Source organism: Rhamphochromis longiceps, linkage group LG20 (assembly GCF_057381845.1).
Source record: "Rhamphochromis longiceps isolate RC_006_pf linkage group LG20, R_longiceps_female_GT1.1, whole genome shotgun sequence".
Lineage (NCBI taxonomy): Eukaryota > Metazoa > Chordata > Actinopteri > Cichliformes > Cichlidae > Rhamphochromis > Rhamphochromis longiceps.
Window position 1 is genome coordinate 22,130,772 of NC_140576.1, and position 16,924 is coordinate 22,147,695.

Sequence of the window (16,924 nt, forward strand, 5' to 3'; positions counted from 1 at the left end):
CAATTCAAAGACAGCTTAAGTTTTTGTATGTGGGCCAGTACTACTGTATGTCATGGTCCTGGGTACTTTGACCCAGTGTTTTGAGTTTTCCTGTGTTTTTTTGCCATTTTTGTTTAAGCTCACTTCTTGTTTTAAAGGTTAATTCTATGTTGCATAGGGTGTTCTGTTAAGTTTTGTTTATTAGATCCCCCCGTTGTTTCTTTTCCCTCTGTCTCCCTCAGTGTATCTGTTTATTTAATTGTGAGTTCTTGTGTCCCCGTGTGTTCCCACATCCCTTATCTTTCTGTGTATTTATGCATCTCCCTCAGTTCCATGGCTGTGTTCCTCTCCCTGTGTTTCATGTTATCATTAGTATTTTCCCAGTATAGTTTTGTCTTGTTTACACTTTAAAGTTCTGATGCTGGTCTATAAAGCTCTGAATGGTTTAGGACCAAAATACATCAGTGACCTCCTGACCCAGTATGAACCTTCCAGATCCCTCAGGTCATCTGGATCCGTTTTTATTATCAGTTCCCAGAGTCAGAACCAGACACGGAGAAGCTGCATTCAGCTTTTATGCTCCTTATATCTGGAACAAACTCCCAGAAAGCCTCAGATCAGCTGAAACACTCAGTTTATTTAAATCCAGGTTGAAGACTCACCTATTCTCAGCTGTATTTGAATAAAGCACCAAATCCGCACTGTTTTACTTTTAAGCTTACATTTCAAAACTTAAAATTTTAACTACTGATTTTATCTATTGTTCCCTTTTTTTCTTTTTCTTTTTAAATCATGCTTTTTAATTGTTTCTGTTTTTTAATGTCTCTGTAAAGCACTTTGAATCACCTTGCTGTTGAATTGTGTTATATAAATAAACTTGCCTTGTTTTTGCATTCAGCAAATAAAGCTGGTTTTTGAGTCCTGTTTCCGAGATTTTGCGTTTGGGTCCTTCTCCTGCCTGCACACAGCCGTTTCATGACACATGTAGTCTGAGATCAAAGAGCTCTATTGAGATAATACGAGGTCTTCAAGATGTGATGGATCCTGATGATTCAAGATCTTATGTAGGAGGAGAAAATTTTTAAATTCAATTCTGGATTTAACAGAGCCAGTGAAAAGAATGTCATATGGGAGAATTATGATCAGTGTTAGTGCTGTTTAACAACTCTTCTGGAAATTTTGGAAATAAAAGCAAGGTTGGAAAGGGTGCTGGATCAAGTAAAACCTTTTAAAGTATTGTCCTATTGCAGAAACCTTAAAACTGAAACGGAAAATTTACCGTGAGAATTCGTCACGATGAAGGTATCATTCCCGCTGTGATTCAAAGCCTTTAATAAGGAATACTTAACCATCGTTACATGGAGAAACCTTTGGAATACAAGCGCGCTGATCCACACAGGTATGCACACGGGTGTTCACTGCTCGTAGACCCAAATTACACCTTTCTTGGCTGCTACTTCGAAGCACATCTGTCCTGCGTGCTGCACAACAACATTGAATATTTAGTATTTACTGCTGTTTACACTTAGCTAGATTAATGCGATGGTGTTGTGTTTAGTATGTTGCTTTGTTTGGCTGTGGCCCCCCCACACCCTCTAGCAGATTATTACATGAAGGAACCTTTTAAAAAAACAAAAAACAAGCGCGTCCATGCTCACAGGTGTACACACGGGTGATCACACCCACAAACTACACCCTTTTTGGCTCCTACCTCAAAGCACACTGTGTTCTGTTGATCTTATGTGCTGCACAATAATGTTTAACATTTAGTATTTACTGTCATATTCCCATATATCATTGTGATGTTGTTTATTCTATTACTCTTGTTCTCTTCTGCTTGCTTTCTTTTTTCTTTCTCAGCAGGTGATCCAGGTGATCGATATATGCATTTTTTTTCCTGCCCATTCTGTTGGTTTTTGTCTTTTGCCCTTCTCCCCCGTCCCTCTTCTCAGCTGTTTCTCTTTCCCTCTTTCTTTCTCCCCTTCTTTCCCCCAGTCAAGTCTGTCCCGTATTCATTAAGTGAAAATAAAATAAACAATAAAAGGTGAATCAAATGGACCATTACGGCAAGGCTGGGATGGTCAGTTTGGTAAAGTAAATCCGTTGGGCATCTTTCTTTGCCTTTAGACAACAATTCTGATGGCAAAAGAGCCAAAAGGGACAGGCAAAAAAACAAAAAACAAACAAAAAAAAAAAAGTATGTTGCTTTGTTTTTTGTTTTGTCTTTTTTTGCTTGTTTTCTATTCTTCTCTCAACAGGTGATCCAGGAGATTTTTATTTTTTTTCTCCCCCCCTTTCTCACTGTCCCTCTCCCCTTCTGTTTTTCCTTTCCTTCCTCCCTTTCCTATCTCTCACTCATGTCTGTCCCGTCTGTAACATCTGAAAATAAAATATAATAAATAATAAAAACAAAGATCGACCAAATGGACCAATACGGCAATGCCACGATGATCCATTTGGCAAAGTAAATCCATTGGGTATCCTTGTTGGTCTTCAGACAACAATTCTGATGGCTAAAGAACCAAATGGGACAGGCGAAAAAAAAAAAAGAAAAAAGAAAAAAGGAATACTTAACCAACCTTAACGCATCCTGTAGTTACATTGCTATAAGCCTTGGATACAAAAAAACCCCTCCCATGACATGCCAAGCTCCTGTCTTCTCCTTGCTTTCACTCTCTGTGTATTTCATAGACACTGTGACTCTCTGTGACATAGACTCTCTCAGGGTTTTGCTTTTTTCGTAATCCAATCTATATATTTTTATTTCCCGTCCCTTTCCAAATACTAGCAGCTAACCTGAATAAAACAGTAGCGCAGGCTCTGATCAAGAGCACAGACAGAAAAAGGAAATGTAAAACGGTAAAGCTGTACCTAAACAAACCAAAGTAAAAGCTTTCTACTTAACACAAAATGGATTTTACACAGATACTTGATGTGCTACTACAATAGCACCGAATAACAAGCATCCATGGCTCATAGCTTTGCATGTTTCTTTTCTTTAAAAGGGGAAGTGAAACCCAGATGTTACCCATCTGCCGGTCCATTAATGTCTGATTATATAATTCGCTGCTTTAATTTTGTTGTGGGTTTTCAGTATGTGCTTTTAAACAAATACAAAGAGCCTTTGAGACCGTGTGCAACGTTTGGAACGATATCCCATCTGCAAAACAAAAATTAACGAATGTTTGAGAAAACATTTTATTTTATTTGTGCACAGTGGATAGCCACGCAACCGTTCAGTCACAATGAATCCAAAACATAATTTGGACATTTCCGCCACAAGTTTGCATTGTGCATCTTAGAGGATATTCATTATATTTAAATATTTCTCTAAAGAAGCTAATGCTGTTGGAAACTCACAGTCTTACTCAGTTGTATCAAGAGTAAAGAAAAGTATTTGATCTACATGTGTAGATTTAAAACATTCTTATTTCAGAGTCTAGTTTCCCTGATTGTAGCTGAACACACGTGTATAAGGTGACCACAGTTCAAGTAGGGTACAAAACGAGAGCACAATGCAGAAAATGAACTTGCGTCCTGCTGACTCTTCTGCTGCAATCAAAATTTTTGTCACAAATTGACACGTACACTTAAAATCAAAGTGTGTTTTTGGCATTCACAAACAAAAGCACATCATACCCAACATGATAGAAATCTCATATGTGGGATGTTTCTTTTTGTTTTCAAAAGAGATTCAAACACACAAGATTTTCTTCTCCCTTTTTTTTTTTTTAAGAAAAAACAAACTTCACATCTCAGTTTCTCACACATTTCTCTTACAGTTCAGCTGATCTCAGTAAGAAATCACACAGTTCATTTCATCAGCCAGCTCTTCCTCAAATCGAGAAATCGACTGAGTGGCTCCACGCACTATCAAGTCAGCAGCTGCGCTCTCCATTTCATCCAGGCTCATGCGGCAAGCTTCAGCAATCTCCCGCTTAGCAAAGTTCACAAACTTCGGGTCCCTTGCATAGACACCGAGACCCTCAGAGATCAAGATCTGTGGTTGGTGACAGAAAGAGTATAGAAGCAATCATTTAAGACAGGTTCGTGCTGTCAGCTGCTCACGTCCAATCTAGAGTTGAGCAAATATTCAAATAAATGAGCAGGATTACATTTCAGGGAGGCGATAGTGCAAAGAGTTGCTTTAGTCATTCATCCTGTTCATGGTTAGATCTGTTCCTAAAAGGATTTTTAATATGATGGATAACAGTTTTGCCATCCTTTTTACTGGGCAAGAATATCCCCATGAGGTTTCAAAAGTTCCAATCAGTCAAAACAGGTGAATATCAGCCTTAAAGTCTCACTAAATCAAGTTCCAAAGGGTCACGGGAATTTAAAATACACCAAGTTCTACATAATAGTGGGTGTAGGAGGTTTCACCTTTACGAAAATCTCAAAAACTACTTACCGACTCCACCAGACTGTCCGCGCTGCCTTTGCTTATGAAGCCCTGGTTCACAGGGGGTGGCATTCTTACACTGGTGAACGTCCTGGTTTGACCGGGGTTCCAGCCGGGGCGCCTTCCTGCAGGAAGGCTGGCAGAACCGTCATTCCACAGCGGTTGACTGCTACCTGTGGCTTCATCCATCAAGATCATAGGAGTGTAGATGAGCTTGCCCTTGCGTGCCGATGGGGCAATTATTCCTGGAACAGGAGTGGCACCAGCTGCTGCCGTGTTCGCCCAGGAGGTGGACAACATGGAGGACACACTGCTGGGCCGGGACTCCAGGCTGTGCTGGTTCTGACAGAGGAGAGCAAAAGTAGAGCCAGTAAATCCAGATCAGAGAGGCTGCTCTCTTGTCATTTATTCATATCATTATGAGTTTAAGCTAGAAATGAGTAGGAAAACTAGCAGGCTGAGTGTGTATGCGTGTCACTGTTTTACCTGCAAACGTGATCTAGTTGGAGATGTGTGGCCTTGATAGATTCCTGGGATGGGGAGGTTATCTACGCTGCTCTGTGGTCTCAGACACTGGAAATTAAAGGCGGGTTTATGACCTGAAACAGAAAGCAGGAAGATATTAGAAAAATGACCTGAGTGCAAGACTAGCACCGTGTGTGGAGAGAGTTTGTATTAGCAGGCATCAGTTATAGTTCACATGCCCAATAAAACCCCTCAGAAAAGTTCAGTGTATAAAGTAAAATAAGAGTAATATTTGATAAATTCACTTGACAGATTATTTAAACACCAAAAACATTATCATTATATTTGAATTTTAAATTTCTTCTGATTGGCAACGTCCAAAAATATACAACCACCTCTGTCTATCAGTACTCTTGAAGAATGGAAGAGAAGGAGGAAAACCTTTTGGAATAGCAGGAAGTAACCTTCTCCTAACAAACTGGGCACCGCTGTTCTCATTGGTAGTGTAGCCGTTTCCAGTGTAATCGATGCTGCTGCCGTTTTCATGGCCGCCGCTCATTGTGCTTCCGTTCCCGTTGGCGGTCATGATGCCGTTTCCATTCTCACTGTATCTTGGATATCCATTCTCATTATATTCATTTGTGGTGTAGGGAGTGGGACTCGTGGCAGCACTCCCTCCATTCATGTTGATGTCAGTGTAATCATTGCTGACGAAGCCACTGGTACCATTAGAGTCATACGGTATTTCGCCAAGGCTGCTGCCTCTTTCCAGACTCTGGCCATTGTAGCCTGCATCAGTTGGTACTGGGGAAACAGCCTCTGGATACATATACCTGCACGACCAAAGAGTAAAAGTGCTAATTAGTGAGCTCTAGAGGTGCTGGTGGGTTGAATCCTCTACCCCAGTCTTGTTTCCAGTCTTAATGCTAGGCTGTTCAATCTTGTCTTCAGTTGTTTGGTTTTTTTAATCCATCTATTTCCCAAATTTTTTTTTTAATGAATAACCTAATAAACCTACATCTATCGCTTGACCTTCTTGATTATTCCTTACCGGTCTACTGATGCCAGACTTGCAGCATCTCCTTCACTCAAGTACACCTGCTCGGATACTTCCTCTGTAGCTTTGACTTCTTCAACTAAAATCTCAGGTGGAGGTGGAGGAGGAAGAGACGATTCACTGATGGAGTCCGCCCTGTTTGTTAAGAGTACAAGTAAGTTAGAAAACTCCTTGGTATAAAATAGAAGGAATACGTGTGAGTACCAATGTGAGAATTCACGTATGACGCAGTAACGTACCTCACTGGGAGGTGTTCTGACCTCACAGGCTGCTCTGTTACCACGCTGACACCTGCCAGCTCTGATCCCGGCCTCTGGTGTTCCTTCAAGCCCGTCACCTGCTCCGTGATCACACCTCCGTTGGAGATCTTGGGCTCTGGTTCCATGATCAAAGTCGTCTGCTCTACCAGCGTGTCCAGAGGCGGCATCGGTGTGCTGGAGGGAGTGGGGGTTGCTGACGTTTCAGGCCCACTCTCGAATATGTCATCGCCTCCACCTTCCTCGTCCTCCAGATCAGAAGCCATTGCCAGACGCATCTCTGGAGCCAGATCCTGCAGTGTCCGCAGCCCTTGCTAGAAACATATCCATAAACTGAAGTCAGCCTACATTCAAAAATGAGTTTAATGCAAAGTTAAGCACCTGAAGATGGATGAAAAGATTTTTTATTTTTATAATTATTAATTTTTTATTATAAAAAAGTATATTTGATCGTAAGTTGAACTTAACCTTTCAAATCTCAGTTTAAGACTCGCATGAAAAAGATGATTTTTAACTCGGAAAGCAAACATGGTTCAAGATGCAATTAAAATGTATGTGCATGAGTTTTTGTATTTTACATTTTTTCATTCTTTTACTTTGAGCATTTAGGTTATTTCCTTTTATTTTCTGTCAGTTGCCTGTTGGACTTCTGCCTCACTGAAATAAAGATTTGTTTTGTTTATTACTCCTCTTTTAGGTCAGCATTTGGGTCCACATTCACACACAGACATGACCGTATGATTTTATTTTGCATCGAGTCAATGACAAAGTTGTGTCAAACATGGGATCTTTGAGTTGGATAGTTTATGTTACCTGTAGAGAAGCTGCTTTGTCCTTCCTTTTGGATTTCCTCTCCCTTTCTTTTCTTTTCCGGAATTTTTTAAAGTAGTCTTGAATCAAGAAGCTGGCATAAACCTTTCCACAAGTCACCTCATCTCCTGAAAGAAGGTAATGTTACACAAACATTACTTTGGATTATAAGACTTATATGAATAAATGTACATATTTGGCATCATCAGGTACACAATATGAAAGAAAAGAGGCTTGATTTAATATTCAGTGTGTTTTAGGTTTTCTTTACTTTTCATTATGTTGGAAAGCAGTGCAATTTTGTGGTATACCTCTAGGGGGAGGAATGACTTCATCAATGAGTTTGGGTTTAGTGCGCTTCCAGAGCTTCTTGATAATCACCTTCAGCTCTTCATTCTGCTGGTCGATGGGACCTGAGTGGGACACAAACAACAGATCCTTTAATATAAACAGCACTATCATTAAAAGAGTGAGGTAATCTCATACACAAATAATGAGCTTCTGTGTTTTTGTTTATATGCAGCAGGTCAAACCTTCAGTCTTGATCTTCAGTGAGGTTCGCACGAGAGCAAACAGAGTAGCGTTGAAGGTGACTGTGCCATCAGGATGCAGGGGAACATTCATGGCAACCAGTCTCTGCAAAGACAAGTTGAGGCAGAAGGAGTCAGATGCGTGTCTTTAGTTTGTTCATGAAATCCGCAGGAGCAAATGTGTTTTTGCTCACTTTGCAAGCAACACGATGAGGACATAATTTTCCGAAACCAAGAGGCGGCTGAATCCTGCGCAGCATAGTGACGACATCGATGTGTTTTATACGACCGCTGTAGGAGAGAGATGGACGCAGAGCTGGTGAGACAGATGTAAGACAAAGTATGCAAGGACAGAAAAAATGCACAAGTTGTGGAGAATGATACTAAAAAGATTCTCACGTGGCCTCTGGATCATAGTCAGACCAAACTCTCTTAAACTCGTCCAGATGGTGAGTGCCGAGTACGGTCCAGTCTCTTGTCAGATATTCAAAGTTGTCCATGATGACAGCAATGAACAAGTTGATAATCTGAGAGAGAAAGATATGACTATAACAGCATGTGTTTTACATAAATAAATCTATTATTGAAAAAAGTTAGAATAGGGATCCAGAAAGTCCAGTATAATATAATCCGGTAGTATAGTGTAAAAATGATAAAAGAAAATTTAGGAAACATTTTAAGTAAATTTAGCAAATAAAAGTAGTGAGATTACATTTTGAATTATTGTTGCTTCTAAATTTTGTATAAAGTCACAACAGGCAAGTCAGGCCACTACAGTTCTGTGAACATATTAAAAAACCCAACAGCACACAGAGGTCCTGGGCCCGTATCCCTAAAGATTCTGAGAATCCTCTCAGAGAGCTCCTAACTTAACCTAAAAATTCCTTGCCAGGAGTTTTAGCTTAGAAGTGATTCCAGAACATTTTCAGTGAACTCTGAGCAAGGAATGGATGGAAAATCCTATCTTAGTGAGGAGGTGTGGTTGACCCCGTTGCTAGGTATGAGTCATCATTTCAAAAGCCGTGATTGGTTGATCCTACAAGTTTGATGGAAATGAGCTTTTGGTGATAATGAGCAAAGGATGTACCCTCAAATCAATAAACATATTATATACTCTAATCTTATGCTGACTGTAATTGTAAATAATATTTCACATTCAAGAAAATATCTGGAAAATGAATAGTAAGCTGTAGGGGTTATAGCCTAACATTAGAATCTAAAATATGTGAAAACTTAAACTCATTACACCCTGTTCAAATAATGATTTGTGTCTTATTTGCTCATATTAATATCCTAGCTGACATATTTTATACTTTCACTCCCATATGGACCCTGTTGAAAACAAGATGGCCTATCTCAAGGGGCTGTCCTTAATGAAGTAGAAATCACAACGTTACAAGTCCAGTGTGGTCTTAACGAGGGTAACACGGCTCAGCTTTTAGCAATGTCTGTGATTGCAGACCCAAGTCATCACTGCTGCATTGTTGCATTTTCCCGGTTGCCAAATACCTCAGGGTTGTGATTACTTTCGTCTCTGGTGTAATAGTGTTGTGGCGTCGAGTTGGTGAAGTAATTGCATCTCTAAGGAGATCCACCACAAACATGATTCCTGCACGATCCAATCTGTAGCGTCTCAATAATTCCCTGTCATCCAGTGTTTGCAGGACATCTCTCCTGCCTCTTCTGTTGGCCATTTTGTGCAGCTGCTTAGGGGAACTCCTAAGCCACTAAAAGTCCTCTTCCCTGCTCTTAGCAGATCTTGCCTTAGGAGCCCTTTTAAGCGTTAGGAATCTTGAGGAATAGCTTTTATATTAACTGGGATTGTCGTGTCACTTTTAGGGGAAATTCTAAGAAAACGTCATGACTCTGAGAATTTTCTTAGAATTTGGCCGCTAGGAGCCACTTTTTGCACAAAGATTCTTTAGGGATACGGGCCCTGATCTACATTAGCTGCCAGGAGGGTCTTTGTGGGTTTCTGCTAGAGGCCGAAAACCACATACGGATTGATTTTTGTCAGCTGTCCACAAAGGAAGAAAACATAAAGAAGGACAAATGAACAGGAAAAACTGTAACCCTGCTATAAATCAAACCGCCTAAACCAGGGGCAGGGGAACTCCAGGCCACAAGGGCCAGTGTCCTGCAGGTTTTAGATGTTTCCTTGATCCAACACAGCTGATTAATATGGCTAAATTACCTCCTCCACATGCCTTGACATTTTCCAGAGGCCTGGTAATGAAATAATCATTTGATTCAGGTGTGTTGACCCAGGGTGAGATCTAAAACCTGCAGGACACCAGCCTTCGAGGCCTGGGCCTGTATCCCTAAAGAATCTTTGTGCAAAAAGTGGCTCCTAGCGGCCAAATTCTAAGAAAATTCTCAGAGTCATGACGTTTTCTTAGAATTTCCCCTAAAAGTGACACGACAATCCCAGTTAATATAAAAGCTATTCCTCAAGATTCCTAGCGCTTAAAAGGGCTCCTAAGGCGAGATCTGCTAAGAGCAGGGAAGAGGACTTTTAGTGGCTTAGGAGTTCCCCTAAGCAGCTGCACAAAATGGCCAACAGAAGAGGCAGGAGAGATGTCCTGCAAACACTGGATGACAGGGAATTATTGAGACGCTACAGATTGGATCGTGCAGGAATCATGTTTGTGGTGGATCTCCTTAGAGATGCAATTACTTCACCAACTCGACGCCACAACACTATTACACCGGAGACGAAAGTAATCACAACCCTGAGGTATTTGGCATCCGGGAAAATGCAACAATGCAGCAGTGATGACTTGGGTCTGCAATCACAGACATTGCTAAAAGCTGAGCTGTGTTACCCTCGTTAAGACCACACTGGACTTGTAACGTTGTGATTTCTACTTCATTAAGGACAGCCCCTTGAGATAGGCCATCTTGTTTTCAACAGGGTCCATATGGGAGTGAAAGTACAAAATATGTCAGCTAGGATATTAATATGAGCAAATAAGACACAAATCATTATTTGAACAGGGTGTAATGAGTTTAAGTTTTCACATATTTTAGATTCTAATGTTAGGCTATAACCCCTACAGCTTACTATTCATTTTCCAGATATTTTCTTGAATGTGAAATATTATTTACAATTACAGTCAGCATAAGATTAGAGTGTATAATTATGTTTATTGATTTGAGGGTACATCCTTTGCTCATTATCACCAAAAGCTCATTTCCATCAAACTTGTAGGATCAACCAATCACGGCTTTTGAAATGATGTCTCATACCTAGCAACGGGGTCAACCACACCTCCTCACTAAGATAGGATTTTCCATCCATTCCTTGCTCAGAGTTCACTGAAAATGTTCTGGAATCACTTCTAAGCTAAAACTCCTGGCAAGGAATTTTTAGGTTAAGTTAGGAGCTCTCTGAGAGGATTCTCAGAATCTTTAGGGATACGGGCCCTGGAGTTGGACACCCCTGGCCTAAACTGAGAAAACTGTCCATGGAACAGTGGAAGAGATTAAAGGCCAACGTCTGTCATAGGTAAATATTATAAATCGCATGGATTACATTGGGTTCCATAGCAAGATTGAAATTGTCTATGTATTGGATGATTACTTTTGATATTGTAACATTTCAGTGAAAGTTCCTGGTGGACTAGGGTTATATTTTAGGTCAGGGGTAGGAAACTCTAGGCCTCAAGAGTCGGTGTCCTGCAGGTTTTAGATATCATCCTGGGTCAACACACCTGAATCAAATGATTAGTTCATTACCAGACCTCTGGAAAATGTCAAGGCATGTGGAGGAGGTAATTTAGCCATTTTAAATCAACTGTGTTGGATCAAGGACACATCTAAAACCTGCAGGACACTGGCTCTCGAGGCCTGGAGTTCCCTGCCCCTGTCTGAATCATATATGATACTGCTGATAATTCTAAGCAGGTAATCTGGAACAGATTATACTCTGCTGTATTTTCTGCGGTTTTTACCATTTCCACTGCAGGAACGCAGCAACTTGATAGAGTATGAGATCCTACGTGGACCCTCCTCTGCCTGCTCTCTAGGGCAAACGCCACCTTCTTTCGACACATTTAATGTTTTAAAATAGCACTATGGTCAAAGTACTGTTACCAAAATATTTGTGCCCTTTTAAATCGGGATTTTGTGGTTTGAGTGTGCTGCCTGGATTAATAAAATCCGTGGATGCGAGTTGTCTGATGAGCTGGGAATTGGAGAAGACAGGGTAAGCTTTTAAACCTGCTAGTATGCTGCAGCTGTAATACTATGCTGTCTGCTTTCATCTAACTTTGATTCCTCCTGACCTGATATTCTATAAAACACGAGTTAGAATTAATTATACCTACATTTCTTTTAGAGACAAGAGGTAGAGTGTTTAGTTATATCAAAAGAAAGGACATGTTTTACCACAAACAAGATGAACGAAGGGATTTTTAAAAAATGATCCCTAATTTTCGGTGGCTTTGCTTACCAGGTAAGCACATAGCATGAAGAAGCTGATGAAGTAAAGGTAGGCCAAGTTGCTACCGCAGGTGAACTCTTCACCAGGTTCAACGTCAGCTTCTGGGTCACAGCGTCTGCCAGGCAAAGCTGCCAACATGATCTCTTGCCACTGCTCTCCAGTGGCACACCTACAAGGAAAAACAGCAGCATTATCACTGTTCCTTTACACTGTTTTAGACCTTCTAGATGTTAGAAAAGATGCATGAAAGTTTCACACTAGAAGTACTTTTTGTTTGAGGAAAAAGTCATGTTAATGCAGCACAGTAACTTCTGATTCTAAGTAAGACTATAATAAAGAAATGTATTATCAGAAGAGAGAAGAAAGCCATGGACTGTAGATAAACGATGGACATAGCTTACATGCCATCACCAGTTGTTTCTTAGACTGTGCATTTTGAAGCTTCGGCATTTATGTTTTGTCTGCAAAAACAAAGATATAAAATACGGATGACTCAGCTTTCAGGTCTGAAAAGTAAAGTTGTCTTTGAAGTGCGTTAAATGTGCATTCTTGCTAATGAGCAGCAGGGAGCGATACCTCTGGTTGCACAAAGAAACTGCCCCGTATTAGTTAGAAAACAGGATGTTCATCATGTAAATTATGATCCTCATTAAAGTCAAAAAGAAAGATAAAGTAAGACACATTGTGTCACATTTTTATTTTTTATTTAAAGTGCTCCAGAAGGCACCTATACAACAAGCAGTGCTGAGAGGTTCAGTCCACCGATCCAGTGGTTACTGAAGGTGGTAAGCCTTAACACAAAACACTTTTTAAGAGGCCCCCTTAAGAGTCTTTATGAAGGAGGACATTAGTTTCATTGCCAAAAACAGTTTTCATTACAAGGCTGTAACTATTAACATTAATTTAATATCTCTGGTAGCCAGCCTCCAGTGGCCATTGGATGAAGTAAAGCTTCATTTTTCAACAATTCAGCTTTGTCCCTTTAATTTTGCCCCTTCCTGGGGGCTAAAAAGACTCACCTAAAAAGTACCAGAACAGCCATAAAGAAAGTCTGGAAGTTGCAGTTTCTGTTGATGTGTGTGTCCTCATCAACAGCCACCTTCCCAAACATCTACAAGAGAAAAAAAAAACCAGTCATTAAAACCAGAGACTTTTTATTATTATAGACTTATAAACTGGGATGCAGCCCGTATGATGTAATGGTAATGTTTTGTTTATCATCGGATACCTGTTTGATTAATTGCAATGAGTGGAACAGCCAAAATTTAAACCTACGTTCATAACAAAGACTCACCTGCATGCCGATCACAGCATAGATAAAGAAGATCATGGCAATGAGGAGGCCAACGTAAGGTAAAGCCTGAGCAGATAAAAGTCGAGAGCAAAGTTACATAAAAGTTGTCTACAGGTGTCACAAGAAATTGTTTAATCCTTTTGTTATTTCTGTGCTGCTACTGACCTGGAGGGACTTGACAAAAGTCCAGAGAAGAGTCCGAATGCCTTCTCCTTTACTGAGGAGTTTGACCAACCTCAAGACTCGGAAAAGACGGAAAAATGTGATGGACACTTTTCCACTTTCACCTTTCCCGGGACCCTAGAAAGAATAACGGCAGACAGAAATAGTTAAATATCTGAGACTGAAAAAGCAAATATGTCATCAGGAGTGTGAAACGTGGCTTAAATCAAAATTTTGCATTGTGGATCTGATTGAAAAGAATTTATTTTGCATTGTCACACAATGAAATATGAACCTTAGATGTCTAATATTTCTTAGTCTTGTTTGTTTGTTTTTTTTTTTTTATTGTTGTTATCGTTAACTCTTTCCCTGGGTCTTTTCCCGTTTGTTATGAATAAATCTTCTTTTTTTGGTAAAAAAAAAAAAAATAAAATAAAAAAAAAAGGAGTGTGAAACGTGTCCTGAAGGCCAGGACGGTTTATGTAAACGGTTAATTCTGGCCTGCTTGAAGCGCTTGTCAAGTGTAAAGACTGAAGATAAGAGCACCGTTTTTGGACTTTTCACAAGCCATTTGGATTGGAAATCCTTAAGGTGAATGTTCAAACTATTGATTTCCTCCAATCCAGAAGAGTTTCAAGGCTTTCTTCCTGACAAAGGCGTTACCCAAACCCTGAGATATCACAGAGAAATGCGGCCAAGGAGCACCACAGAAGTGTTTAAGTTATGAGTAGAAAAGCTGAGACATGTTGTTCAAGTTGCACTTATTTTTCTCAAGGTTATTAGCTTTTGTCCACCCAAAGTGTATTGCAGAAGAATTAAAGGGAGTACTTCAGAATTCAGCTCTTACCTCACCATGACCGCCTCCGCCCTGCATCGTTTTGCATGTGGTGAACAACAGGCAGGCGATACCATGCAGGAGAAAAGAAATTAAAGCACAAATGATTTCATTTTCAGAGTAATACATATTTCAAGCCATGTAGAATTTCTTCCTCAAAAAATTGTAGAAAGGTTTATTTTATTATTTTTCATCGTGTAGTTCTTAATCATTTGTTTAGTTTATTGTTCACAAAAGTGCAGCTGACAATCCTGATGGCAGTAGTAGTTTTCCTTCTCGCATCTGAATTATCTTCTGATTGTATTCCTACATAATAGCACCATAATAACCGACACCAAGCTGCTGAGATCCCTTTTAGCTCCTGCAGATAAATACCAGCAAATCTTCAGGATATTAAAAGGAAAGTTTCATCAAAATTGCACAGAAAATACTGGGACTGGCGTCACCCAGTGTGTTAACTGCTCACCTCGCCCGAATTGAGGTGAGCGATTGCTCACTGGATATTTTTTCTGTTTTAGATCATTCTCTGTAAACCTAGAGATGTTTGTGTGGGGAAATCCCAGTTCTCCACCAACAACCATGCCTTGTTCAAAGTCATTTAAATCACCTTTCTACCCCAATCTGATGCTCTTTCTGAATTTCAACAGGTTATCTTGACTATCTCGAAATGCCTAATTTGACTCACTTATTGCATGACTAATTGTTGGCGTGTGATTGGCTGATTAGATATTTGGGTAGATAAGGAAGGTAGCTGGTGATATTTTGTTGCTGTGTGAACAAACTTACGCTGAATTCAGAGACTGCAATGTCCAACACACTTCCCACGACGATAAGTGCATCAAATGAATTCCAAGGATCGATGAAATAGTGCTGCAGAGATTAAACAAGCAAAGTGAGAGTCATCGAGACAGCAGACAGTGAGTGGAGTTGTGCCAAATATCATTTTCTGATGAAAAAGAGTGAAACCTTACATGTGCCCGCAGAGCCATTAGCTTGATAATCATCTCTATAGTGAAAACCACAGTGAAGATCATGTTGAGGATGTCCATAATGGAGGTGAATAGTTTTGACTGCTCATAATGCTGAGAGGAAAAACAACACAAAAATTCACATCACAGCCCTGAATCAATATTTTAGTATTTTATCTGAGTGAAAACTGACTGACATTGTACCTGAACAGCCAGAGTAAGGGTGTTTCCCAGAATCAGTACAAACATGACGTACTCAAACTGGCTGGAGTTGATGATTTTCCAGAATTTGAGCTGGGATGGGTTTTTGGGAATGTAAATCTTAATTGGTTGAGCTTTCAATGCATAATACACGCACTGACGCTGTGAGGAGGGAGAGGATAGAAATGATTGCGTCTGAAAGAATGCTATTACACTGAAGTCAAAACTACAGTTTTTAATGATAACTAACCTGATTTTTATTGAGTTCGCAGTTTTTGAACTCAGCCTCTCCTTGCTCTCGAAATGTAATGATGACAAAACCCACAAATATGTTCATCATGAAGAAGGCGATGATGATGATGTAGATGATGAAAAAGATGGAGATTTCTACTCTGTAGTTGTAAACGGGGCCTCGATTTATGGCGTTGGCATCGACGGCCCGGTACAGAAGCCTTTAGGCAAAAATAAAATAAAAGAGACAAAGCAAGTGACACACAGGATTCCTGATACATTGAGTCATTTAATCATTGATATAAGATTCCTAAACTTATGTTATTATTTGGAAATTCCATTAAAAAAGCCATGAAAAGGTGATATAGTTTCATGTATGTATTTCCTCTCTGTGCCGTCACAAAAGAGCATGTCATTTCAGTAGCAATATCTTTACATAAGTAATAAAGAATAATCTCATAAGGCAGGCTGTAAAACAACGGTCCCAGTGATGTTGTAGCGTAGCCCTCAGACACACAAGAAACACAGTATTTCTGTTGTCTGCTTAAAATGGGGCAGTTCAAGCTTTGGCATAGCCACGCAATCATAAAATGTCAATTCAAATTCTATATTCATCATTATTTGTGTGATGTGTAAACAATTTATGAAACAAATAATTGCTTGGTGAATATTTGGATGGATATATTTAGAGAACAATGAAATCAGGTCTACAGTCACAATGACAAGTTTTTGGCAGCGACACAGTTTGTGTTTCATATACTTTCCTATTTTAACTTTGATTATTTTTTATTGTTGAGCACAGATGTTTGATGTGATTAAGATATGGACATTTTAATTTAATGATCTTTGAGCCTCTTACGTCTCATTTTTGCCTTGTGAAAAGTGCTATATCATGCTGGAAATTTAACAGATTGTCACCAAACTGCTTCTGGATCATTAAAAGCTGGTCTTTGAGTACATGTTAAGTATGGGCAGTGCTTAAAAAGCAGAGAGACAAACAGAACCCCAAAAACTATGATCAATTTTGAGCACTTTTAAGGCAGGACTGGATTTTGATTAGTCTAAATATTGAGTCTTTGCATGGCTTTAATTTATTGACCAATAAAAGTCTTGATGTCATGATGGTTCTTCACTGTTTCATGGAAACATGTCTTGGAGCAGCTGTGACCATATAATTCTCTCTGGGGTTAATAAAATATTCTTATTCCGATTCTAAAAATAATCTAAACAAAAAGTGAAGCAGCAAAGTGTATGAAACATAAACATTTGTGCCACTGATAAAACTTTAA

The 16,924-nt window shown here is 39.7% G+C and overlaps 1 protein-coding gene across 1 annotated transcript in view; it reads right to left on the reverse strand.

Moving 5' to 3' along the window:
- Nucleotides 1-3,196: 3,196 nt before the first annotated feature.
- cacna1fa (calcium channel, voltage-dependent, L type, alpha 1F subunit a) overlaps nt 3,197-16,924 on the reverse strand; it is a 29,386-nt gene continuing 15,658 nt past the window's right edge. The window contains exons 26-45 of the mRNA XM_085394043.1: nt 15,655-15,856; nt 15,408-15,566; nt 15,207-15,317; nt 15,022-15,105; nt 14,248-14,268; nt 13,404-13,538; nt 13,239-13,304; nt 12,964-13,055; nt 11,954-12,113; nt 7,900-8,027; nt 7,695-7,791; nt 7,504-7,606; nt 7,282-7,383; nt 6,974-7,098; nt 6,143-6,474; nt 5,898-6,038; nt 5,288-5,679; nt 4,868-4,980; nt 4,391-4,723; nt 3,197-3,979 (exon numbers count right to left, since the gene is read on the reverse strand). Of these exons, the coding sequence (XP_085250169.1) occupies nt 3,773-3,979; nt 4,391-4,723; nt 4,868-4,980; nt 5,288-5,679; nt 5,898-6,038; nt 6,143-6,474; nt 6,974-7,098; nt 7,282-7,383; nt 7,504-7,606; nt 7,695-7,791; nt 7,900-8,027; nt 11,954-12,113; nt 12,964-13,055; nt 13,239-13,304; nt 13,404-13,538; nt 14,248-14,268; nt 15,022-15,105; nt 15,207-15,317; nt 15,408-15,566; nt 15,655-15,856 (3,103 nt within the window). The 3' untranslated portion in view covers nt 3,197-3,772. The remainder of the gene's footprint in view (nt 3,980-4,390; nt 4,724-4,867; nt 4,981-5,287; nt 5,680-5,897; nt 6,039-6,142; nt 6,475-6,973; nt 7,099-7,281; nt 7,384-7,503; nt 7,607-7,694; nt 7,792-7,899; nt 8,028-11,953; nt 12,114-12,963; nt 13,056-13,238; nt 13,305-13,403; nt 13,539-14,247; nt 14,269-15,021; nt 15,106-15,206; nt 15,318-15,407; nt 15,567-15,654; nt 15,857-16,924) is intronic.